The sequence below is a fragment of the Nerophis ophidion genome, linkage group LG05 (assembly GCF_033978795.1).
Source record: "Nerophis ophidion isolate RoL-2023_Sa linkage group LG05, RoL_Noph_v1.0, whole genome shotgun sequence".
Taxonomy (NCBI): Eukaryota; Metazoa; Chordata; class Actinopteri; order Syngnathiformes; family Syngnathidae; genus Nerophis; species Nerophis ophidion.
In genome coordinates, this window is record NC_084615.1 from 38,713,219 (window position 1) to 38,739,718 (window position 26,500).

Genomic DNA, 26,500 nt, shown 5'->3' on the forward strand with positions numbered 1-26,500 from the left:
TCGTCGGGACCCAGGATGGACCGCTCGCCTGTGTATCGGTTGGGGACATCTCTACGATGCTGATCCGACTCCGATTGGGATGGTTTCTGTGGATGGGACTCTCGCTGCTGTCTTGGATCCGCTTTGAACTGAACTCTCGCGGCTGTGTTGGAGCCACTATGGATTAAACTTTCACAGTATCATGTTAGACATCCATTGCTTTCGGTCCCCTGGGGGGGGGGGGAGGTTGCCCACATATAAGGTCCTCTCCAAGGTTCTCATAGTCATCATTGTCACTGGCGTCCCACTGGGTGTAAGTTCTCCTTGCCCACTGGGTGTGAGTTTTCCTTGCCCTTATGTGGGTTCTTTCGAGGATGTCGTAGTCGTAGTGGTTTGTACAGTCCTTTGAGACATTTGTGATTTGGGGCTATATAAATAAACATTGATTGATTGATTGATTGATTGATTATGGGGAGCTAACAGAATCATCATCATCATCGACGGTCACTCGAAACATAGGGCGGAATCCTTTTATGGAGGATGCCTGTGAGTTTTTTGTTTAACGTGGGGAGACTGGTGCACAGACAGTCACCACACGATCCTTGACAGATCCGGGTCAGGGTCCAGTGACATGGAGTCAAAGACAACTGGGAACCCTTTTCTGCTGCAGCCTTCTCCCGCCATCCCAGCCGATGTGACGCTCCATAGGGTTAGCAATCATCCTCCCCCTGTTCCACCGTTAAGGTCTTGGGTTGGTATTTCCCCATACCTGGGCCCACATGGATGTGGGGCTAACGGAATAGCTAACAAGAAACACTAAGGCGGGACTTAGCGCAAGAAAAACCATAGGCAACCAACGTGACAGTTGCATTAAAGGCCTACTGAAATGAGATTTTCTTATTTAAAGGGGGATAGCATGTTCATTCTATGTGTCATACTTGATCATTTCGCGATATTGCCATATTTTTGCTGAAAGGATTTAGCAGAGAACATCCACGATAAAGTTCACAACTGGAGAAAAGCCCTGCCTCTACCGGAAGTCGCAGACGATGACGTCACATGTTGAGGACTCTTCACATATTCACATTGATTTTAAATGGGAGCCTCCAACAAAAACAGCTATTCAGACCGAGAAAACAACAATTTCCCCATTAATTTGAGCGGGGATGAAAGATTCGTGTTTGAGGATATTGATGGCGACGGACTAGAAAAAACCCCCCCCAAAAAACGCGATTGCAATCGTGTTGCATTGAGACGGATTCATATGTTTTTATAGACATTTACTAGGATAATTCTGGGAAATCCCTTAACTTTCTATTGTGTTGCTAGTTTTTTAGTGAGTTTAACTGTACCTGATAGTCGGAAGTGTACGTCCACGGCCGGGTGATGACGCGCAGTGTCTCGGGGAAGTCGACGGCAGCTGTATGGACGGCACAAGCTCAGCTGATATCCAGTAAGAGGCGACTTTTTAACCACAATTTTCTCACCGAAAGCTGCTGGTTGACATGTAGTCGGGATCCATGTCCGCTGTGATCCATACTAAAGTTTCACCTCTGTGAATTTTAAACAAGGAATCACCATGTGTTTGTGTGGCTAAAGGCTAAAGCTTCCAAAGTCTGTCTTTCTACTTTGACTTCTCCAATATTAATTGAACAAATTGCAAAAGATTCAGCAGCACAGATGTCCAAAATACTGTGTAATTATGCGGTTAAAGCAGACGACTTTTAGCTGTGTGTGTACGCAGCGCTCATATTCATAACAACCCGTGACGTCACGCGTACACGTCATCATTACGTAACATTTTCAAGAAAAAAGTCCCGGGAAATTTAAAATTGCTATTTAGTAAACTAAAAAGGCCATATTTAAAAAACTATTTGCAACCCAAAAATTATTTGGAAGTAAAACAATAAAGATTTTGCCACTAACAAAACAATTTTCTAATTAAATATTTGTGGCTACAACAAAGGATTTTCAACCCAAAAAAATATTTTTAATACACAAAAAATTACAACAAAAAAAACCCTAAAATGATCAACAGCCACAACTTTGGAAATATATTGTTTGGGTTTTGAATCCATTATTTTTGTATGAAAATCTTCTTTTGGTCGTAACAATGATCTTTGATGGGTCGCATAACAAGACACCTTGCGCTCCATAGAATTCATGCTAAATAATTATGATAATGCTGGCCTCACAGCATTTGTTTAATCATCATACCTTCTTCTCAGCGTGGAGGATGTGGAGGACGTAACCAAGGTAGACCAGCGTGGGCGTGGCCACGGCGATAATCTGGATGGCCCAAAAACGCACGTGAGAGATGGGGAAAGCGAGGTCGTAGCAGACGTTCTCACAGCCGGGCTGCTTGGTGTTGCAAACAAAGTCCGACTGCTCATCGCCCCACACCTGGAATCACACGCCACCCGCGCCACACACTTTGCTGTCAAATATGGCGGCTGCAAGGTCATAAAAGACACGCTGGTGTTCCTGCATCCACTGCATGTTCAACATCCACAACCTTTTTAACCTTTAGACCCAACTTTTTCACTACAGAGGGACACAGGACCCGCTCAAAAACCAACACTGAATTAGTAATCTTACTCTTCATTTTAATGTTATTGAATAACTATATAGAACCTACTGACATTTTAACAGGATAAACCTAAAACCCTATAAAATAAATACTAATCAAATATACTGCAAAAAAGGGACTCTGAAAAACTGATGAAAAGTGTACATAGAAATATTCAGTACTAACTTGAATGAATTCTAACTAAACTATTAATGCATGTTTGTTAAATAGACTGTCAATAAAAGTAACGTGCAAATGAAAATACACCCCCCCCAGTTATGTCATAATGTTTGCGCTTAAGAAACCTCTCTGACTTTAGCTCCTGATCTTGTCATTAGTGTCACTAGTGGTGGAAAAGTGTTTTGCAACCGAGTACCGCTGCAGCTCATAAGGACCACAGCTGAGAAACACATATTTTTTTGGCGTGCTCTCGAGGCCTAACAATGGGCCCCGGCCCTATGGTAAAGAAACTCTGATCTTCACTCACCTTCTCGGCACCAATGCTCAGAACCAGAATGCGGAAGACGAACAGAACCGTCAGCCAGACTTTTCCGATGACTGTAGAGTGAGTCTGCACCTTGTCCAGCAGGCGGCCCAGGAGCTCCCATTCGCCCATTTTTATTCAGGGCTGACTTCGCTTCCTGCGCCACCAACAACACATCAACTTATACAACAGCATTGCAATTTGTAAATACAGTCGTGCCTGTTTTTGTTTTTTTTGTAACTTGTTCCAAAGGTCAGAAGAAAACAGAATCGTATGAAAACACAAGCAATGTTTACCATTGAAAATCACGTAAAGCCAACCAATCAGTACCAGACACACAAAACATAGCACATTACAATAGTTTTAACTGCAGAAAACATTGCAAAATACGTACAAATGATGAAAGAAATGGATAAGTACGAAATTAACTTTGCATTCATTAAAGGGGAAAGGAGCCACATGGATGTCACCTTTGTGCTTTCATACAAGTTATTTCCCCAATTCATTAGTGTTTGTCATCTTTTTTATCAAAGTGCTTTTTGGCGCCATGCATGGTGGCTTATATTGCTGTCACACTCAATGAAAATAGCGCGGCGACGGAGTCATTTTTCACACTTTTTTTTAAGTGAACTGATTTTTATACTTTAAATAAACCTGAATTTAAATCGATGCATATTTTGTACATCAACAAAACAAATTAATTGTAAAGACATATTTTTTTTACTGCAAAATAACACATTTAATATAAAACTGCTTATGATCCCAGCAAGGGATATCATCGGCCCAACACCGAGCGCCAAAGTGGCACAATATAATCAACTGTGGAAATGTACCATCATATTCTTATCAATGACGGCGTAGGAAGAGGCTAAGAAAAAGTTAGCAGTAAAATATCATATGAGGTGCCTTGGCATTCATTAAATGACATTGTACATGTGCTGGGCTCCCCACTGAGTATAGGCTCACAGTCACCGCACATGTAAGGTGCATTTAGAAAGCCTAAAATTGAGCATTTGGAGTAATTATTACTTTAGTTTAGTGTAATATTTCTTCCGTCAATGGTCAACGAAATAAACAAGAACATATTTACATCCGGTGCAGCACGGTGGTGGAGGGGTTAGTGCATGTGTCTCACAAGATGAAAATCTTGAGTAGTCCTGAGTTCACTCCTGGGCTCCGGATCTTTCTGTGTGGGGTTTGTATGTGCTCCCCATGACTGTGTGGGTTCCCTCCAGGTACTCCGGCTTCCTCCCACTTCCAAAGACATGCACCTGGGGATAGGTTGATTGGCAACACTAAATTGGCCCTAGTGTGTGAATGTGAGTGTGGATGTTGTCTGTCTATCTGTGTTGGCCCTGTGATGAGGTGGCGACTTGTCCAGGGTGTACTCCGCCTTCCACCCGTGTGCAGCTGAGATAGGCTCCAGCGACCCCCACCCCCCCTCCCTCGCGACCTCAAAAGGGACAAGCGGTAGAAAATGCATAGATGGTAAAAGCGCATTGGTATGAGCTTATTAATCCGCATCATTTGTTATTCTATTGGCTTTCTTTTGAAATAATACATTTGAGTTCATGCTTGAGTTATAATTGTTTCAACACAATAATTGAGATATCGAAGTACAAAATAGTTATATAACGTGTTAAGAGCAGTTTGATTTACAGAGTTTCGAAATTTATATATCCATCCAACCATCTTCTTCCGTTTATCCAAAGTCGGGTGGCGGGGCAGCAGCCTAAGTAGAGAAGCCCAGACTTCCATCACCCCAGCTACTTCGTCCAGCTCTTAACAGAACAATCATTTTTTGCCATCTTGTCTTGAGTATATTTATGTGCAGTTTCTAACTTAGTTTGTCATCTATACTGAATCCCAAAAATGTAGTTGAACACACACACACACACACACACACACACACACACACACACACACACACACACACACACACACACACACACACACACACACACACACACACACACACACACAAAGAGAATACAGTTCAGCCTTTCCATATCATTGTTTTTAATGTGACATGGTATATTAACTTTCTTAATTGCAAAAAATTATATACTGTATTTTTCTGTGGTCTGGATTATGTATTACTATTTTTCTGCCAGTTTTTGACTCCATTAGTTCCTGTCGCTGTGCACCCTTGTTTGTTTCAGTTTCCATGACGACTCCATTAGTTCCTGTTTGCACTTTCTGTTCCCCTGTCTCTGATTAGTGCTTGCCCGCTCACCTGCTTCCCGAACACTAATCAGAGGCAGTAATTAAGCTTGTCTTTGCGAGTCAGTCAGCCTGGCGTCATTGTTCTTTTCATGCTCTGTCCATGCTAGTTTTTCATGCCAAAGTCCATGCTGCTCTTTTCAAGCCACAGTAAGTGTTGTTTGTTTTATGTTCATAGTTTACGTTAATGTATTAGTTTTGTTTCCTTAGCCAAGTTGTGCCTCCGCTGTGAGCGCTTTTTGTTTGTACCTTTTTTACTTAAAATTAATCAATCAAGCAATCAATCAATGTTTATTTATATAGCCCTAAATCACAAATGTCTCAAAGAACTGTACAAACCACTACGACTACGACATCCTCGGAAGAACCCACATAAGGGCAAGGAGAACTCACACTCAGTGGGACGCCAGTGACAATGATGACTATGAGAACCATGGAGAGGACCTCAAATTTGGGCAACCCCCCCCTCTAGGGGCCCGAAAGCAATGGATGTCGAGCGGGTCTAACATGATACTGTGAAAGTTCAATCCATAGTGGCTCCAACACAGCCACGAGAGTTCAGTTCAAAGCGGATCCAAGACAGCAGCGAGAGTCCCGTCCACAGGAAACCATCCCAAGCGGAGTCGGATCAGCATCGTAGAGATGTCCCCAACCGATACACAGGCGAGCGGTCCATCCTGGGTCCCGACCAGCGGTCCATCCTGGGTCCCGACTCTGGACAGCCAGTACTTCATCCATGGTCATCGGACCGGACTCCCTCCACAAGGGAGGGGTTGACAGAGGAGAAAAAGAAAAGAAGCGGCAGATCAACTAGTCTAAAAAGGAGGTTTATTTAAAGGCTAGAGTATACAAATGAGTTTTAAGGTGAGACTTAAATGCTTCTACTGAAATAGCATCTCGAACTGTTACCGGGAGGGCATTCCAGAGTACTGGAGCCCGAACAGAAAACGCTCTATAGCCCGCAGACTTTTTTTGGGCTTTAGGAATCACTAATAAGCCGGAGTTCTTTGCAGGTATAAATCATGTTTATACCTGCACGCCATCTCCCGAGTAGTCTGTCTGCTTTACTGGGAGAACGACCCCGCAGCAAGCTGCGACCACCCCCCCATCTTGACATTTCCATGGTTTTACTTAAATTGACAATTTATTAGCATCAATGATGTAGCGCAGTACTGTCAAAGCGCTTTTAATACCTTGAACATAGAAAAGCGCTATACAAGTATAACCCATTTACCATTTCCATTCAACCATTGCTTTAGAATTAAAGGTTCATTCTCTACGGTCTCGAGGACCTGGCCAAGGTCTTGCCCAAAACAGTACTGGCTTGTATCATCAGCAAACAGAATGCAGTTGAGTTTTTTTATTATTTTATTTTTATTTTTTTTATTATTTTACAGACATCATTAATATACAATATAAACAGAGCCTTGAGGAACTCCATGTATTATAATCTTTTTATCTGAGTCTACACTGTTCATATGCAGATACTGCACTGATTATATGCCACTAATATAACTTTTCAACCAATCATAAGCAAGACCTCTGCATTTTATTTAGAAGTAACATGTGGTCGATGGTGTCAAAGGCCTTGCTCAGGTCTATGAACACGCCAACAGTGAACTCCTTATCAATTGCAGTGGTTACCTCCTCAATTAATTCCATCAATGTTTGATCATAAACCGTATTGTTGCTCACTCGGCAAGAGATGCTTATCAATGAAACAGTCTAATCTTGATACATATATTTTTTCTATAATTTGCGAAAATTGTGGGAGTAAATAAATAGGCCTATAGTTGGTAAAATGATGCTCACTTTTGAAGATGGAAATAACTTTTGACGTTTTCATTTTCAATGAAAGGACACATTTTATAAAATAAAAATAACATGTATAACTGAAGGGAACAGTTATATAATCAACCATTTATTTTATTTGATCAGAAAAATGTCTATATTTTCAAAGAATGTCTTGTTTTTCAAGGAATATGCCATTTTCGTGATTTCCCCTTCATGAACAGGAGGAATGAAAAATGATTTTTCTTTTTACAGGATTTGTTCATTAAATTTACCAGTGTTTTCTGGTTGTTAAACAACATAAAGTACTTTCTGCCCCCAAGGCGAACAAAAACAAAAGTTCCGTTGGGTCCACTTTGGAGGCCACAATCTGGACTGATAGGAGTCACAGGTGCTGATGATATTGCCACAAAAACACACATTTATCTGTGAGCAAATGTCATCTTAACCTTGTCACACGCACAAACACACACACATGCATGCACATGCACACGCTAGCAGAGAGAAGCTATATTGCTGCTTTTTATTTGACACAGTGCAGTATGCCTAATCAATAAATAATCAATGAAAGTATTAATTAGGCATGATTTCTGCATTCACCTAATAATTGGCTAGAAAAAACGGAATCCGCTACAAAACGCAGATTCGAAAAAATTACATATATCTAGATGAAATGCTGTCATTGTGAGGATAAAGAACATTTGTTTGGAAAAATAATGTGTCATTCATCCCCAAAACACTCAACCGCACCATGCTGAACTTAACAATGTACGTGGCAGGGGAAAGAAGGGCCACAGCCCCCTCAAATAACTGTCTTGCCCCCTAAAATAAAAATGTTTGAAGTTGAGAAAGTACATTTTGATAATCCCACAAAATGTATATATTACTAGTTGACAAAATGTTCCGCAGTAGTGGAGAAATCAGCTGAATAAAGGGACATGCTTCAACACTTGCATGATGTCATCCTCCCTCTCGTCTGTCACTCCAATGTGTCAGGCGCCACCCTTTTTAAAAGATAATAACTAAATTTGGAACTTCATTTGTCATCATGTATTTTCTAATCTTGGAGGCCTAAAATTGTTGTTATTGTGTAACTACAAAACCCAAAACCAGTGAAGTTGGCACTTGTGTAAATCATAAACACACACACACGCACATGAACACGCACACACACACACACACACACACACACACACACACACACACACACACACACACACACACACACACACACGCACACACACCAAAGAATATAAAAATGGGATCCATTACCTCCCTGCTTGGCACTCAGCATCAAGGGTTGAGGTGGGCAGGGTAGGGGCAGTAGCGTGGTTTGGTGGTAGCGGGGGTGTATATTGTAAAATCCCGGAAGAGGTAGTGCAGCAAGGGGTTCTGGGTATTTGTTCTGTTGTGTTTCTGTTGTGTTACGGTGCAGATGTTCCCCCGAAATGTGTTTGTCATTCTTGTTTGGTGTGGGTTCACAGTGTGGTGCATATTTGTAACAGTGTTAAAGTTGTTTATACCCTCAGTGTGACCTGTATGGCTGTTGACCAATTGTGCTTGCATTTACTTATGTGTGTCTGTAAAAGCCGTATATATTATGTGACTGGGCAGACACGCTGTTTGTACAGATAAAAAGTGGACGTAGCAGCAGGTTTTAGAGGACGCTAAAGGCAGTGCCTTTAAGGCATGCTCCCAATATTGTTGTCCGGGTGGGAATAGGGAAAAAATTGGGGGAATGGTTGCCCTGGGAGATTTTGGGGAGGGGGACTGAAATTCGTGAGTCTCCCGGAAAAATCGAGAGGGTTTTCAGGTATGGGTCAAAAGCAGACAATAATTTCGCCACACATAGTGTGTGTGTGACAATCATTGGTACTTTAACTTTAACTTTAACTTAACACACACACACACACACACACACACTGGTTATCATTTGGAATGGGGACCAAGTTTTTGATCATCACTTGTGGGGACCACCCTTTCTGCAGGTTGTGGAGGCATAAACAAATGAGGTAAAATGACCACTGCCCAGTTAGCTCATACACGTCTTTAAATCTCTGGATTGATTAAGTAATGTGCTGTTCATCCTTACTGGGGACCCTGGGGAAAAAGAGTTAATATGGTTCATGGGGACCAAATTTAAATAATTTTGCATAATTCACACAAATTTGTACGTGACTACTGAGGACTATTAAAAAAAAAAGTTAAAACTAAATATGACATGATCCTTAGAATACAGCACTACAGCTGTCCTTTTACATGTATACAGCAAATCCTGCATCTTCTGTGACACTACTGAAAACTGCTCTTTAGCAGTAATGCAATTATCTGCAACTCCAAGTACCATATATAGAGGGATGGAAAATTCTGAATGTGAATCATACTTTAAGGTAATAATGTTTTTATAATCATTCTGTATGAAAATATCATATTAAGGAACCCTAAACCAGATTTTCCTTTTAGTTGACTGTGTAAACAGAGTGATGTCCCCATTAAGTAAGAATTGCCTGAACACACACACACACACACACACACACACACACATACACACACACGCACACGCACACGCACACGCACACGCACACGCACACGCACACGCACACACACACACACACACACACACACAAACACACACACACACACACACACCCCTCAGTGTCAACGAATTAAAAAACAGAGAAAAAGTTGTCAGTTGTCAAACAAAATCCAATTATATTTACTTTTGTCTGGTAAACGGGTGGGACAAGTTTCAAATATAGCCAATCACAGATCGGTGGGAGTTAGCAACGAAGATGGGCCAATCACATGCTTTGCCTTCTGACATGCGGAAGTTCAAGTTAAACGTCTCACTGGAGGCGCCAAAACAGAAAGGTGTGGGTTTAACATGTTCACCTTGGTGTTCACATATTGCTCAAGTGAAATATTGTGAAAGTGAAAAGGACACATTTTCTTTGTGACACTACGCAAGTCATCGATCATGTCATTGACGGACTGTAAGTTAAAGGTGTGTATTTTCTGCTCCAGGTGTTCTGTCAAAATAAGCTGTTGGGTCAAAAAGAGCGATCAGTTGCCATTTCTTAGTGAAGGTCAGATGGAGACACATGAACCACTTGAGCTCGAGCATTTCTCAAAGCTTTAAAGGCCTACTGAAACCCACTACTACCGAGCACGCAGTCTGATAGTTTTTATACCAATGATGAAATCTTAACATTGCAACACGGCCGGTTTAGTTTATTAGATTGCAATTTTAAATTTCACGCGGAAGTATCATGCTAAAACGTCGCAGTATGATGACGTGTGGGCGTGACGTCACGCATTATAGACGACATTTTGGTCCAATACCGTTCACAGCTATAAGTCATCTCTTGTCATCGCATAATTCCACGGTATTATGGACATCTGTGTTGCTGAACCTTTTGCAATTTGTTTAATGAATAATGGAGACGTCAAAGAAGAAAGATGTAGGTTGGAAGCGGTGTATTGCGGCCACCTTTAGCAATACAAACACAGCCGGTGTTTCCTTGTTCACATTCCCGAAAGATGACAGTGAACAGAGCGGTCAAGCGAACATTGTTCCCTACCACATGTCAACCGGCAGGTTTCGGTGAGAAAATTGTGGTAATAAGTCGGCTCTTACCGTAGACATGAGCGGAGAGTTTCGTCGTTCCTCCTGCACCTGTCGAAGAGGCTGCTGCGGACTCTCTTAGCCTCCTCCCGACCGGCCGCCCCCGACTATCAGTTGCTGCCACCGTGGAGGAAGCATCGGCTGCCTTAGCCTCGTCGAGAAACGTGGCTTCCCTCGGAGACATTGGCGGTCACCACATCCGTGGCCACACCCCTCCGACTTTTATATTGTACAGGTACGACCATATAATCTCACTAAAACACTAGTAACACAATAAGCAGATAAGGGATTTTCCATAATTATCCTAGTAAATTTGTCTAATAACATCTCAATCGCTCTGTAGTCTAGTTTTTAAAAAAAAATTTCTAGTCCTTCACTCTCACTTTCCTCATCCACAAATCTTTCATCCTCGCTCAAATTAATGGGGAAATCATCCCTTTCTCGGTCCGAATCGCTCTCGCTGCTGGTGGCCATGATTGTAAACAATGTGCGGATGTGAGGAGCTCCGCAACCCGTGACGTCATACGCACATCGTCTGCTACTTCCGGTACAGGCAAGGCTTTTTTATTAGCGACCAAAAGTTGCAAACTTTATCGTCGATGTTCTCTACTAAATCCTTTGAGCAAAAATATGGCAATATCGCGAAATGATCAAGTATGACACATAGAATGGACCTGCTATCCCCGTTTGAATAAGAAAACCTCATTTCAGTAGGCCTTTAATACATGTTTTGGCACAAAACACCTGCTGGTCAAATGTATGATTACAAACAGCTGCATCTTAACCTCATAATTTGTGACGCATTGAAATGTTTTTACTACGGCTCTTGGAAATGACAATGAATCACAGTAAATGTTTGACAAAATGTTTTTACTAGGTAAGTCAACAAAGTATAATAAAATATGTTTATGTGTTATATATGTACATACATATATTGTGTTTGTATTTTGCCAACATGGTAGAATCATATGACAGGGCAGGTTGTATAATGTTTTCCTATCACCTTGAGGAAATGGCATAAAGAGGAAGATGACATTAAAGGCCTACTGAAATGAGATTTTCTTATTTAAACGGGGATACCAGGTCCATTCTATGTGTCATACTTGATCATTTCGCGATATTGCCATATTTTTGCTGAAAGGATTTAGTAGAGAACATCCACGATAAAGTTCGCAACTTTAGGTGCTAAGAGAAGAGCCCAGCCTTTACCACAAGTCGCAGACGATGACATCACCCGTGTGATGGCTCCTCACATATTCCCATTGTAATGGGAGCCTCCAACAAAAAGTGCTATTCGGACCGAGAAAACGACAATTTCCCCATTAATTTGAGCGAGGATGAAAGATTCGTGTTTGAGGATATTGATAGCGACGGACTAGGGAAAAAAAAAAAAAACACGATTGCATTGGGACGGATTCCAATGTTTTTAGACACATTTACTAAGATAATTCTGGGAAATCCCTTATCTTTCTATTGTGTTGCTAGTGTTTTAGTGAATTTAATATTACCTGATAGTCGGAAGGGTGTCTCCACGGGTGTCTTGACGCGCAGTGTCTCAGGGGAGTCGGCGGCAGCTATGGACGGCACAAGCTCAGCTTTTCTCCGGTAAGAACTGACTTTTTAACCACAATTTTCTCACCGAAACCTGCTGGTTGACATGTGGTCGGGATCCATGTTGGCTTGACCGCGCTCTGATCCATAGTGAAGTTTCACCTCCAGGAATTTTAAACAAGGAATCACCCTGTGTTTGTGTGGCTAAAGGCTAAAGCTTCCCAACTCCATCTTTCTACTGTGACTTCTCCAATATTAATTGAACAAATTGCAAAAGATTCAGCAACACAGATGTCCAAAAAACTGTGTAATTATGCCGTTAAAGCAGACGACTTTTAACTGTGTGTGTGCGCAGCGCTCATACTTCCTAAAAACCTGTGACGTCTTGCGTACACATCATCATTACACGACGTTTCGAAGATGAAACTCCCGGGAAATTTAAAATTGTAATTTAGTAAACTAAAAAGGCCGTGTTGGCATGTGTTCCAATGTTAATATTTCATCATTGATATATAAACTATCAGACTGTGTGGTGGGTAGTGGTGGGTTTCAGTAGGCCTTTAACTTGGACAGTGATGTACAGAACAGAGTTCATTAGGTTAATTTTTATTTTTGGTTTTAGGCGATTTTTTTATTTTTTTGACAAAACCTCTCCATTATCCAGCTATTGATTTCTTGTAGCTGGTAAACATAATAAATACAAAATGCGTTACTTTAATTAATCTAATGTTAACAGTGCTAAACACATTGGAGAACTGATGTCTACAAGAACCGAACGCACAGAATAAAAGGCGGTTGCACGGACCATAGTTTGTCGTTTTGATTCAGTTTGCCGTCCCTCTTTGATTCAAGCGGCATTTTAAAAAACTATTCTTATTCTCTATCCATATTTCGAACTGGCCACAAGTTTCACAAGCCCACATTTTCACTGGAGCTTGGGTGGTTTATGAATTGTCGAATCAGTCCTGCCAAATCTGAACCGCGTCCTGAAACAGTCACGTGGTAAAGCGGGCCGCGAGGCTGAACTGCGTCTTGGAGCGGTCACGTGGTACAAATTGGCGACTAGTCATTGTTGTATATTTGTTGGTCGTGCGATGGGTGATGAGCCAAGAAGGAATCGTCGAACAAGAAGCTTTTTTGTTTCAGCGATCCCCTGACTGGATTTGCAGCTCCAGGAGAAAAAGTGGGCCGGATTTCTTTTCTGCTGTATTCTCAGTTTTTTAACCTTTTACACAAAACCCCCCCACTCTTCGTGACCCTAGTCTTGGAGCCGGTCAGTCTGGACAAAAGCCCAGCTTGTTGTTTGTTCAACCTATTTCCTGTGACCAGTTTGAGTCGGGTGACCTCCGACTCCTATACTCTAAACCAGTGGTTCTCAAATGGGGGTACACGTACCCCTGGGGGTACTTGAAGGTATGCCAAGGGGTACTTGAGATTTTTTTTTTAATATTCTAAAAATAGCAACAATTAAACAATTCCTAATAAATATATTTATTGAATAATACTTCAACAAAATATGAATGTAAGTTCATAAACTGTGAAAATAAATGCAACAGTGCAATATTCAGTGTTGACAGCTAGATTTTCTGTGGACATGTTCCATAAATATTGATGTTCAAGATTTCTTTTTTTGTGAAGAAATGTTTAGAAGAGGGCCCTTTAAGTTGTGTGTAGAAATCTTTATTTATAATTGAATCACTTGTTTATTTTTCAACAAGTTTTTAGTTATTTGTATATCTTTTTTTCCCAAGTAGTTCAAGAAAGACCACTACAAATGAGCAATATTTTGCACTGTTATGCAACCTAATAACATGACATGGTATTTTACTTCTTTATCTCTTTTTTTCAACCAAAAATGCTTTGCTCTGATTAGGGAGTACTTGAATTAAAAAAATGTTCACAGGGTGTACATCACAGAAAAAAGGTTGCGAACCACTGCTCTAAACCTACATGTGAGAGCTTCTTACCAGATGTTGCTAATGTATTTACTCTTCCTCCTAAACTCCAAATCTACATTCCTATTGGATCCCAATTTCCTGGGGCCAAGAGCCACCACTCTCTTGAGAGCATGTGGTGGACATTTGCACTTTTGACCTTAGTAGAATAATCCTCAAAGGATTCTGTGACCAAATCACATAAAAATATTGTATACAGTACAATTTACCTCATCATCATCTCCGGCTCCTCCCCTAAATGAAGCAACCCTTTCCCCTAGAGGGGTCGGGGGTCGGGGGGTTTACCCACATTTGCGGTCCTCTCCAAGGTTTCTCATAGTCATTCTCATTGACATCCCACTGGGTTGTGATTTTTTCCTTGCCCTTATGTGGGCGCTGAACCTCGGATGCTGTTGTGGCTTGTGCAGCCCTTTGAGACACCTGTGATTTAGGGCTACACAAATAAACATTAATTGATTGAACCCTCGATACGCGCTACGCAGAAATGCCCCCTCCATCACTCAACACATTTGATCCCATCACTACTATTTCTATTCAAACGCCGATGAAAACAAATATATAGGCTACCATTATTTGCGTCAATGTAAACTTCCTCAGGTCGTAATTGTCTACACACTTTGCTTTCTGTCACTTATACAATGTGAACCTCCTCACACTGCAAGTGTTTACATGCAAAATGATCAGAGAACACAATGAAAGAGCTATATGTTTAAGGAACAAGTGGAACTGTTGACTCTGTTAGATGGTACAGTAAAACACAACGTGAGTAAAACTTTATTAGGTCTAGAGTGTAGGCAGTGCTGTCAAGTTTCTCTGTGAGTAAATAATTGGAGAATGCAGAGACTTTGAGGCATGATTCAACTGACCTGATGACAAACTAGTTTGAGGAGATTGTTTTTGTATTAATCATAATACTACTGTGCTTTTCAGTTTGGTAAATATTGACCATTTTGTGTAAAGTCCTACTAAAGGTTCAATTCAGTTTAAGAAGTAGGCCATCGGACTAAGATAAATGTTGTGGTGGTTGATAAAATGTGCATAAAGTATACTTTATTTTACTTTTATTTTTCAGTTTTCTCCCCTGAGAGATTGACACCTTATTGTGGTTAAGAGTCTTCAGGCGAGACACCCAAGTTGTACAGGTGTGAAAGTACAGGCCTGACAAAGTGCAATTCTCTTCTCCCGGTTAATGTGGACACATACTGTAGGTCCAGATTTACTAAAGGTTTGCGTATACTAGGCTTCACGGTGGGAGAGGGGTTAGTGCGTCTGCCTCACAATACGAAGTTCCTGCAGTCCTGGGTTCAAATCCAGGCTCGGGATCTTTCTGTGTGGAGTTTGCATGTTCTCCCCGTGAATGCGTGGGTTCCCTCCGGGTACTCCGGCTTCCTCCCACTTCCAAAGACATGCACCAGGGGATAGGTTGATTGGCAACACTAAATTGGCCCTAGTGTGTGAATGTGAGTGTGAATGTTGTCTTTCTATCTGTGTTGGCCCTGCGATGAGATGGCGACTTGTCCAGGGTGTACCCCGCCTTCCGCCCGATTGTAGCTGAGATAGGCGCCAGCACCCCCCGCGACTCCAAAAGGGAATAAGCGGTAGAAAATGGATGGATGGATTGCGTATACTAAAATCTACTAAACGTGTGCAAAGTGTATTGCGTCTCTTAAGTGAGCATTCCATTTTGCGTCTCTGTCTTCATTACGATGCAAAATATGTGCTGATCATCAAAACGCTCACAATACTGCCAGGAGAAAATGCAATTGTAATTATTCATCAAGCGCAATGTGATTTATCAACACTTATCACCGTTTGCCAGCACTATTTTGCATTTTATTTAGTAACTGTGCAAACTGTCAGTTCCACACACGGCTGCAAGATCAATGCTGACGCTGCACAAAGAATCGAAAGACGAGAATACGTGTGTGTGTGTCAACATTTTTGTATAGTCAAGAAAAAAAAATATTAGCCATATCGTCTATTCAGCAACATAATTGTGTATCTGTTAGAGGATTTAAGGGACTGATTAAAACAAATTCAATGGTGTTGAGTATTTTTTTTACTGACTTTTTTTTTTAACATAGAATATGTATTATTAAAATGTTTTTATAAGAAAAAAAACTTCCCGAAGTATGAATTTTTGCGTATTAGGCGCACAAAGTGCAGCCTCTCTCCCATGCACCTTTATCAGTTAAAAAAATAGAAGGCGTTTTTGTAGCTGCACTGCACGACTGCTTATAAAATGCCCATAAAACTTGTACATGTCCATTGCATGTTTGAAAACATAGGACAACGCCACAGATAAGCGCATGACAACATAATTGTGTAGTAAATGAGAGTATCTTCGTGGTAATGCCATGTGTTGTACACGCAAAATCCTCTGCATCATTTTACAATTGCACACGCAGTTTTTGTAAATCACACGCAACACGCCCACTAATTGCACACTCTATTTAGTGTGTGGTGTTCGGATCTGAGTAAATCAGGACCTTGCTGAAGCTATCAAAAAAAATTCCATGCAGAAAGCAATGTTACTACTGTCCATCCATCCATTTTATACCTCTTATTCCCTTGCCTTGCCTTGCCTAGCCTTACCTGTGGGGTAGCGGGGGACGCTGGTGCCTATCTCAGCTACAATCGGGCGTAAGGCGGGGTACACCCAGGACAAGTCACCACCTCATCGCAGATGTTACAACTGGATTAGCACAAAAAAAGTGCTGGAGCATAATGGAGCAGCATGTACACATGATCCCCCCCTTGCTTTTCTGACTACCCCCTCATATACTGTATGCCAGCCTAGAACAGGCCCTGAAACGTGGACACGGTCTCTTTAAACGGCGACTAAACTACGAAGCTAAAGCTAGCAAGAACAATCCATACACCCACAACACATCTCATCGGCTTCTGTTGTTGGTAATGACGTCATTGATCTACGAAACCCAAAGCTAGTAAAGTTGAAACGTTGTGTAATTTAGTTAATAAAACCAGAATACAATGATTTGCAAATCCTTTTCAACATATCCCATCCATCCATTTCTACCGCTTATTCCCTTTGGGGTCGCGAGGGGTGCTGGTGCCTATCTCAGCTACAATCAGGCGGAAGGCGGGGTACACCCCGGACAAGTCGCCATCTCATCGCAGGGCCTTTTCAACTTATATTCAATTGAAAAGACTGCAAATACAAGATACGTAATGTTCAAACTTTTGCAAATAATCATTAACTTAGAATTTAATGGCAGCAACACATCGCAAAAAAGTTGGCACGGGGGCATTTTTTCAACAGTGTTACATGACCTTTCCTTTTAAAAACACTGAGTAAACGTTTGGGAACTGAGAAGACCTCTTTTTGAGGCTTTTCGGGTGGAATTCTTTCCCATTCTTGGTTGATGTACAGCTTAAGTCGTTCAACAGTCTGGGGTCTCCATTGTCTTATTTTAGGCTTCATATTGCGTCACACATTTTCAGTGGGAGACATGTCTGGACTACAGGAAGGCCAGTCTAGTACCCACACTATTTTACTATGAAGCCACGCTCTTGTAACACGTGGCTTGGCATTGTCTTGCTGAAATAAGCAGGGGCGTCCATGATAACGTTGCTTGGATGACAACATATGTTGCTTCAAAACCTATATGTGCCTTTCAGCATTAATGGTGCCTTCACAGATGTGTAAGTTACCCATGCCTTGGGCACTAATAGACCCCCATACCATCACAGATGCTGGCTTTTGAACTTTGCGCCAGGAACAATACGGGTGGTTCTTTTCCTCTTTGTTTTGGAGGAAACGGCGTCCACAGAATTTAAAAACAATTTGAAATGTGGACTCATCAAACCATAGAACACCTTTATACTTTGCATCAACATAGGTTGAAAAGCATTTGCAAATCATTGTATTCTGTTTTTTTTTTTTTATGATTTACACAACGTGCCAACTTCACTGGTTTTGGGGTTGGTAACATCAATAAATAAACAGCGGTCGCAACTTTAGAGGCACTCTTTTTTTAAAGCTTCAAGTCCTTATTTTTCAAGCTGAGAACTGCACAGCACTCCCCTACCCCCGCCCCTCCATCCCTTCACAATAAAATTGGGCTGCGCCACATCCGGTCTGACTCCGCTAAAAGAATAAAGGTTTTATAAAAGTACCTTACGCAAGCAAAATGTTCTTAAAGCACATCCATCCATCCATCTTCTACCTTTTGTCCTTCTCGGGTCGCAGGGGGTTGCTGGAGTCTACCCCAGCACTACTCGGGCAAAGGTGGAGTACACCCTGGACACGTCCTATTGATACATTTACACAATTATGGTCAAAATTGTTCAAGATGTATTGCACCAACATGAAGATTTTTGCATTTAATTAACAATCATTTTATTTGACACAACAAGCCCACGTTCTATGGTGATAAAATAGGCGTAAAAGGTAAAACTAACTTTATTTAAAACCAATTAAAAAGGAAAAACTTAATTATTGTTTTTTTATACTGCTATTGTAAAAAGACAAGCAGTAGAAAATGGATGGATATTATTAAAATTTATTATTGCTATTAGTATTTTAAATTTTGTGGTTTGGTAATAATTTATATCCGTTTTTTAAAACTGTATTTACATTTGAGTTTTGGTGGTACAATAAATACTAATATTTTCAAACTAATTAATAATCATGCAATTAATCGTGATGACGATATCAACCAAAATAATCGTTATTATTATTTCTGCCATAATTGTCTAGCCCTAACCAGCCTTGAATAAGACTTACCAGGAGAGCTGTGAAGACGATGAAGAAAGAATGACACCTCAGCAGCTAATGAGCGAGAAGTTCTTCTCTCGTTCCTGAGGCCGTCTTATCAGCAAGGTTGTTCTACGCACAACAATCCTTCAGTGTTTCGCCAGGATGCACAATGCTTAAGGGGTGTTTTTCTTCTTCGTAAGAATGAGAACGTAATATGCGAAAGCAACGTAAAAAGTAATACATGTGTGCTAATCACATTACCATGTGAACCAACTAAATTATCAACCACATAGAGCAAGAAGAAGAAACAGTGACTGTTAAAATGACCGGTACTTTATTTTGTCCAAAAAGTTGTCCTGGAATGGGTGTTGACTTGCAAAACACAAAACAGTCCCAGCAGGTGACGGTTCATAAGATAGCACAGCGACTACGAACACAAGTAAATTATACAGATGAGATTAGAATAGATATCAGATAAAATTGTTGTTATGCATTTAAAGTAAATAATTACCTTGAACTTTTTTCAAAAAATGGCAAATTTGAGTTTATAACAAGGTTGGAGTGCTGTTTACATCTCACGCAGCATTTACACAACCACCATTCAACCTAATAATATTATTATTACCACAAAAATATTTTTAAGATAAACAGCTTCACAAAACACATTTATGGTGCCGCTAATGTATTAAAATAATCTCGTATGTGGGACAATTGCTGACAAGAGCTTGAATTAATTGCTTGCAATGACTACTTGTGTCATGCAACGGAACGTCTGCTTTGCATTCTGACAAAATAAAGACGTAAATAATAAAAACATTATTTGGACTAAGATGTCAACATATGAGCAACAGTTCTCAGTCACAGAGCAGTTGACACTGTGATTGGTTAAGTACTGACATTCAAATTCTAAATGTTATTTTTAATTACACATGACGTTAATCAGGGCAGCACGCTGGACAGGGGTTGGTGCAAGTGCCTCACAATACAAAGGTCTTGGGTTTGAATCCCCAAGCTCGGGGTATTTCTGTGTGGAGTTTGCATGTTCTCCCTGTGACTGCATGGCATCCTCCCACCTCCAAAGACATACACCTGGGGATAAGTTAAATGGCAACACTAAATTGGCCCTAGGGTGTGAATGTTGTCTATCTGTGTTGGCCCTGTGAAGAGGTGGCGACTTGTTCAAGGTGTACCCCGCCTTTCACCTGAATGCAGCTTATATAGGCTCCAGCACCCCCCGCAACCCTGATAGAGACAAGCAGTAGAAAATGGGTGGCTGGAGGGACACTCAGGCTGTATACCAGTAGCAGCTGCTGGTCTTTCAAGTAGGGGAAGCTATGTTTGAACTAATCTTTTAACATAAGTAGAGTCTCATAGATGGATGGATAGATAATGTTAATTAGCTCTCCACACATATTTTTCTTATGGTGCGCGACGTAATCAGCATCTAACTGAAAATATCTGACGACATCTCTGTCTTCAGTCATTGACAGTCCAACATGAGATTCTTGAACTCATCATCATATTTATGGATGATTGTGGGGGGAGTCCTGGGAGGACACCAGGGAGAAACTATTCTATGCACAGTTAAATTCTTCCATTCACCCATCCAATTTCTACCACTTATTCCCTTTGGGGTCGTGGGGGGCGCTGGAGCCTATCTCAGCTACAATCGGGCAGAAGGCGAGCTACACCCTGGAAAAGTCGCCCCTTCAGCACAGATAGACAGACAACATTCACACTCTAGGGCCAATTTAGTGCTGCCAATCAACCTATCCCCAAATTCTGAATTATAATTTGAAGTGTGCTTAGCATGGCTTTGTAAATCAAAATGTTATTATGTGGATACAGTGGTTTGTGTTTTCATAATGTTTTACATTCAGTTGCACACACACTTTTATAAACAAGGACCCTGGTGTATGAGGTGTGTTAAGAAGCAGGGCTACGATGCATACCGCAACCTACTGTACGGAATTGGAAGGACAAGCTAACTTCACAGGCAGTCCCATTATAATGTGTTTATGAGTGAGAGCAAACATTGAAGCGGCCCACCACAAATAAATAAATGTATGGAAACGACTGCATTACATCAACACAATGCACACATGTATAACCTGGTTTTTGAAGGATGATCCCAAGTCAACATTGGTATAAGCCAGTAAGCAGGTGGACAAAGAGCCTCATTTTAAATATAACTGATGAACATTCGCGATCCCAGAACCCAAATCCACTCTGGGATGCACCTCATGAGTCCATTCTGGAAAGAAAAGAGGAAAAACGAGGCGTCACAGTTTCTATACAACATCAACACAGCATGGAGCGATTGTAGTGACCTGGAGCGTGTGAGGCCAGTAGCCTGTGGTTCTGTTTGACACGCCCAGGGTGGAGATGGCGTGGCGAGCGTAGACCTCTGGCGTTGGCGCGAACCAGCCTTCTGTGGACGATGGCGGCTGACGCTTACTGGAGGCGATCTAGTAGTGCAGTAAGTGTTAAAATGCCCGCCTGTCTTTGGAATAATGCAAAGCCTGACGAACCTTAAACGGAATCAGACTTTGAGCAAAGATCCCTCGTCCGCCGTACTCAAGGTGGAGAGCCCGGGAGAAGTGATCCAAATAGCCCTGAAAAGCAGTTGATTAATGTGGTGCCCTATTAGAAAAGTTGTGTGAAACAATTAAAAATTCTCACAGTAGAAGCCGTGAGCATCACTCTTCCAGGTAGCGGCCTGCAGCAAGCACCGGTGGAGATATTGACCACGGCTCCTCTGCTGCGCTCCACCATGCCCGGTAACACCACACGGGTCAGCAACGTGGCGGTCGCAATGTTCCTTGCCACCACATCCATCAGTTTCTGTTCAGGCATTTCAATCAGGATCTGGGGTGAAGCGCCCGACTCGTCCACACAGTTCACAAGGAAACCGACGTCTTTACCCCGCAGAGCTTCTTTGACCGGCTTGGCGGCCGCCTGGTTCCAGCACATGTCGGCGTGCACCAGGAGAGTTTCAACGCAGTAGATTTGGGAGAGATGTGTGGCAAAGTCTCCAACGTCAGTGTGGTCCTGGGTGACAAAAATTATGTTTAGGCCTTGCCTGGCCAGCTCCTCAGCATATGCTTGGGCCACCGGCTGGGATGCACCTGACAAGAATGAAGACAATACGGATCAGCAGGAAACTTTGACGTTTATGGGGTTGGTCTAGACCAGTGGTTCTTAACCTGGGTTCGATCGAACCCTAGGGGTTCGGTGAGTCGGCCTCAGGGAGTTCTGCGGAGGTCAAAACACACCTGAATCATCGTGTCAATAAAAACTTCTCCTTATTAGGGCATTATGGATACGGCAACAGCAGAAGTCACACTGATCTGCAGGTGTGTAATTTGTTGTGAGTTTATGCACCGTGTTGGTTTTGTTCTTTGAACAAGGTGATGTTCATGCACGGTTCATTTTGTGCACCAGTAAAAAAACATGGTAACACTAGCGGCTTATTAACATGCAAATTAGTAACATATTGGCCCTTAACTAGTCATCATTAAGTACTTATTAATGCCTTCTCCGGCATGGCCTCATTATAACCCTAACCCTCTTACCCTAACCCTAACCAAATAACTCTAAATTACCGTATTTCATTGAATTGCCGCTGAGGCGCTAATTAATTTAAAACCTCTTCTCACTCCTGCGCTTACCAAAGGCATGTGGTAAAAGTAAGCATGTGCTAATTATTTTGAAACCTCTTCTCACTCCGGCACTTACCAAAGGCATGCTGTAAAAATTTGAGTGTGATGTAAGCTTGGACCTTAAATCCTACTGAATAGCTCTTAATCTTCTTCCCTTTATGTGATTTCAAATTACCGGTATTGAAATCAGCCTCCTCCATTTTGAAAATGATGACGGGGGAAGTGTCACTCGTGACGTCACGAGTTTGACCAGGCGGTTATACTAAGCATGCACTGATTATTTTGCGAAGCGAGTTTGACCCGGCAGTAATTCAAGGCAGGCGCATACTATATACCATGCGGCAATTCAAGGAAATACGGTAAGTCCTTGCTACTTAGAAAATGTTTCCCACGTTTCCAAAAATCTCTAAATTAAGTCTGTTTTACTTAGAATATGTTCTCCATACTAAAGTGTTACCAAAAACACATAACTTTGTCTTGAATTTAATGCGTCTGCCTCACAATACGAAGGTCCTGCAGTCCTAGGTTCAAATCCAGGCTCGGGATCTTTCTGTGTGGAGTTTGCATGTTCTCCCCATGAATGCGTGGGTTCCCTCCGGGTACTCCGGCTTCCTCCCACCTCCAAAGACATGCACCTGGGGATAGGTTGATTGGCAACACTAAATTGGCCCTAGTGTGTGAGTGTGAATGTTGTCTGTCTATCTGTGTTGGCCCTGCGATGAGGTGGCGACTTGTCCAGGGTGTACCCCGCCTTCCGCCCGATTGTAGCTGAGATAGGCGCCAGCGCCCCCCGTGACCCTGAAAGGGAATAAGCGGTAGAAAATGGATGGATGGATGGATTTCACTAAGATGGGTTCGGTGAATGTGCATATGAAACTAATGGGGTTCAGTACCTCTAACAAAGTTAAGAACCACTGGTCTAGACATTATGTTCTGTCCTACCATAAATGACAGCCCAGTCTCCATAGATTTGCGTCAGCTTCCGACTTGGGATCATTCTGGGTAGGAAATGCACCCTGACCAAGACGCAGCAGTCTCGGAGCAACATGACAGCCCTGCTGGCGGTGTACAGAGCACCGACCACTGCCAGCGTTTCGAAGTAAAAACTGCACGATCGGGAAATTTCCCTGTACAACAAGTGGAAGCTGTCCACCGCCGCCATGCTTGCCAGTGGGAATGCTCGCGAACGCCGACACTTGTCAACGCGACTTTGAAGTTTGCCTGATAGAACGTAAACCTACAGCTTGGTCATGCCATTAACATTTTCTAACATGGCACATGGTTGCATTATGTCTTTAAATAACACACAATTAGACACGACGTTCAAATGTTCTGTAGATGAGGGGCCTAAAATAAACCCGGAAGAAGGAGCAAAACAACGAGTCACGTGATAATCGTGCCTTCAGCGGGATACTCGTGTTGCGTTCAATGTGTCGTGAGAAAAACCGCACAAATATTTTTAAAGATTTGTTACAGCTTTTGTAAAAAACAATACACAAGCTATGTACTTAATTTAGCACACGTTTTGTGTTCGTGTCCATTTGATTCCAAATGTTTCTACCAATAGCAAGTACATGGTAAAAAATTACTACACCTTCATCGGAAGAGGACAATGCGCCGAGTTTGTTTGGGTATCCCACGATGCACTGCGCTGGCAGCTGTTTCCATAGAGACGCAGATGGTGGCCTTCCGAAAATGATGCGTGGTTGAAGAAAAGGCGTTAAAGGAGCGCTAGGTAAGTTAGTGCACAGTAACGGGGGGACAATTTATGTTGTTTTTTTAATGGTGCGTCACCGGGTGATTCCATTCGTGCTTCATCCGGGGCGACAGCTAACGCGTGGCAGCTTTGTGTTTAGCAAGCAAGGTTAGCATGTTGACGCTTAACATAGCTGCGGTGGTAAACAAGCTAACAGGATAAAGTGTGTGTCGACCCTGTATCTTTTATATGCGTCATGTTTTGTTTTCAAACTAAAAGCTTGTAATTAATATGTTATGTTGAGATTCGTCCTTTATTCTTAAAAGTGATTAAAATATCAGATGTGATAAGCACTAAATTGGCCCTAGTGTGTGAATGTTAAAATTAGATCATCATCTCCAAAGAGCTTTACAACAGATGGAAGCATGTACACAGCTGCATTGACTCTGGACTTGATGAAACACAGTGGACCAAAACCAGCAGCTGTCATGGCTCCCCAAACCAGTGCTGACTGAGGGAACTTCCGTTGTCTAGAGTTCAGGAGTGGCTTGACCATGGGAATACGGCTATTGAAGCTGTATCTGTTGAAAAGCTCTATGGTGATGATGATTTCATTTTCCAGAATGATCTGGCACCTGTCCACAGTGCCAAAACCACCAGTAACTGGTGTACTGACCATGGCATTACTGTCCTCCATTTGCCTGCCAAATCCCCTGACCTGAACCTCATAGAGAATTTGTGGGTTATTGTGAAGAAGAAGCTGAAAGACACCAGGCCCAATAACGCAAATGAGCTAAAGGCCGCTATTGAAGCATCCGGAGCATCCATAACACCTCAGCAATGCCACAGGCCGATTGCCTCCATGCCTTGCCGCATTGATGCAGTAATCCGTGCAAAAGGATTCCCAACCAAGTACTGAGTGCATTAATTGAGATTTTCAAATGTTTGATTTTGTTTTGCTGTTATAAATATTTTTTTTTACTTGGTATGAGTATATATTCTACATTTTTGAGATAGGATTTTTGAGTTTTCCTAAGCTGTATGCCATAATCAACAATATTAAAATAATAAAAGGCTTGCAATATTTCAGTTGATGTGTAATGAACCGAGAATGTATGACATTTTCATGTTTTTAGTTGCATTACAGAAAATGAAGGACTTTATCACAATATTCTAATTTTCTGAGACAGTCCTGTTTATGTAATATATTGCTCTCTTAGATGTCTGCCCTGAGGGAAATGAATGCTCCATTAGTATCACCACTGTATGCAGTATGCAATACAGTTGTTGCAATCACATCACAACATTCAGATTTCAACAAGTATGCCAATACCACCCGTTACAACCAAATTAACATCAAATCATTTCGCGGTTTGAATTTCTTTACTCGCAGGGATGTCTGCCGAGGATGAAGAGCAATTGGAGGCTCAGCTCAAGCAACTCCTTAGGAGCGTCAGCGAACGACTCTCTAACGCTCCTTCACCTCAAAGCGCTGAGGAAATCCTTCTTCACCTGGAGGAGACGGATAGGAACTTCCACAAGTGAGCTCAGAACAGCTTAGTCATACAGCATATCCTCCAGCAGCTTTTAGAGTTTCGCTCTCTCTCTTGTCTCCTCTGACTGCTGTTGTCCCAGCTATGAGTTTGTCAAGTACCTGCGTCACTATGTGGAGAATTCCCTTGGCAGCGTGGTGGACGAGGAGATCAGGAAGTTGACCAGTGGGGATGGACAACCCGTAAACTCGGGACATGACACACTGATCCACTCAGTTATCAGTGGGAGCAGAGCGTCAGAAGAGTGAGTCAAGCCCAGGCGTACGATCAAGTATCAGAAGGTCACTGACATTTGTCTTTGGTATTTTAGGTACCAGAAGATGATGCAAACTTTGAAAGCCACCATGATGACGGTGGCAGAGTCTTTAATCAGCAGATTTGAAGAGGACCATCTGAAGAAGGAGGAGATGCAGCACAGCCTCTATGCTGATGAGTGCTTGGACAGCGATTCCTCCTTCAACCAGGTCAGGGATGCAGCACTAAACCACTTTTTAGATAGAGAATATCTCAACTGTACTCAGCATTGTCTTCAGTCTAAACTTCATCTCTTTCCAGAGTTACGCATTTATTCGACAAGAACAGCTGCAGGCTTTGGCTGAAAAACTGGATGCAAGTCAACCCAAGGAGGTGAGGATGACAATGATTCACTATGCACACGTCTTTCAGCTGACTTCTTTGGGTACAGATTG

General features: G+C 42.0%; 3 protein-coding genes across 7 annotated transcripts in view; 1 reads left to right on the plus strand and 2 right to left on the minus strand.

Moving 5' to 3' along the window:
* gja11 (gap junction protein, alpha 11) overlaps nt 1-19,003 on the minus strand; it is a 22,931-nt gene extending 3,928 nt beyond the window's left edge. Inside the window, exons 1-3 of the mRNA XM_061899574.1 lie at nt 18,928-19,003; nt 3,036-3,189; nt 2,197-2,382 (exon numbers count right to left, since the gene is read on the minus strand). Coding sequence (XP_061755558.1) covers nt 2,197-2,382; nt 3,036-3,164 — 315 coding nt within the window. The 5' untranslated portion in view covers nt 3,165-3,189; nt 18,928-19,003. The remainder of the gene's footprint in view (nt 1-2,196; nt 2,383-3,035; nt 3,190-18,927) is intronic.
* A 208-nt stretch (nt 19,004-19,211) lies between these two features.
* hsdl1 (hydroxysteroid dehydrogenase like 1) lies at nt 19,212-23,980 on the minus strand. Of its 3 annotated transcripts, XM_061900900.1 has the most exons (7): nt 23,456-23,601; nt 23,064-23,360; nt 22,107-22,155; nt 21,583-22,028; nt 21,432-21,515; nt 21,231-21,368; nt 19,212-21,154 (listed from the first exon to the last, which is right to left on the minus strand). In XM_061900900.1, exons 2-7 carry the CDS (start codon nt 23,127-23,129, stop codon nt 21,083-21,085), a joined length of 855 nt encoding a protein of 284 aa, XP_061756884.1. In that variant the 5' UTR covers nt 23,130-23,360; nt 23,456-23,601; the 3' UTR covers nt 19,212-21,082. The 3 variants fall into 3 exon arrangements, 2 of the variants coding, with proteins under 2 accessions (XP_061756884.1, XP_061756883.1); XR_009806836.1 differs by lacking the exons at nt 22,107-22,155; nt 23,064-23,360 and having other exon boundaries at nt 19,212-19,327; nt 21,012-21,154; nt 23,505-23,980; XM_061900899.1 differs by lacking the exons at nt 22,107-22,155; nt 23,064-23,360 and having other exon boundaries at nt 23,505-23,980.
* Nucleotides 23,981-24,018: 38 nt separating this feature from the next.
* The window catches only part of tbc1d32 (TBC1 domain family, member 32), an 89,406-nt gene continuing 86,924 nt past the window's right edge, over nt 24,019-26,500 (plus strand). The window contains exons 1-5 of one of the 3 annotated variants that reach the window (XM_061900897.1): nt 24,019-24,297; nt 25,652-25,799; nt 25,945-26,055; nt 26,122-26,275; nt 26,367-26,438. In XM_061900897.1, coding sequence (XP_061756881.1) covers nt 25,654-25,799; nt 25,945-26,055; nt 26,122-26,275; nt 26,367-26,438 — 483 coding nt within the window. In that variant the 5' untranslated portion in view covers nt 24,019-24,297; nt 25,652-25,653. Of the gene's footprint in view, nt 24,298-25,651; nt 25,800-25,893; nt 26,056-26,121; nt 26,276-26,366; nt 26,439-26,500 lie in introns of all 3 variants that reach the window. The other 2 variants (XM_061900898.1, XM_061900896.1) reach the window with 2 other exon arrangements.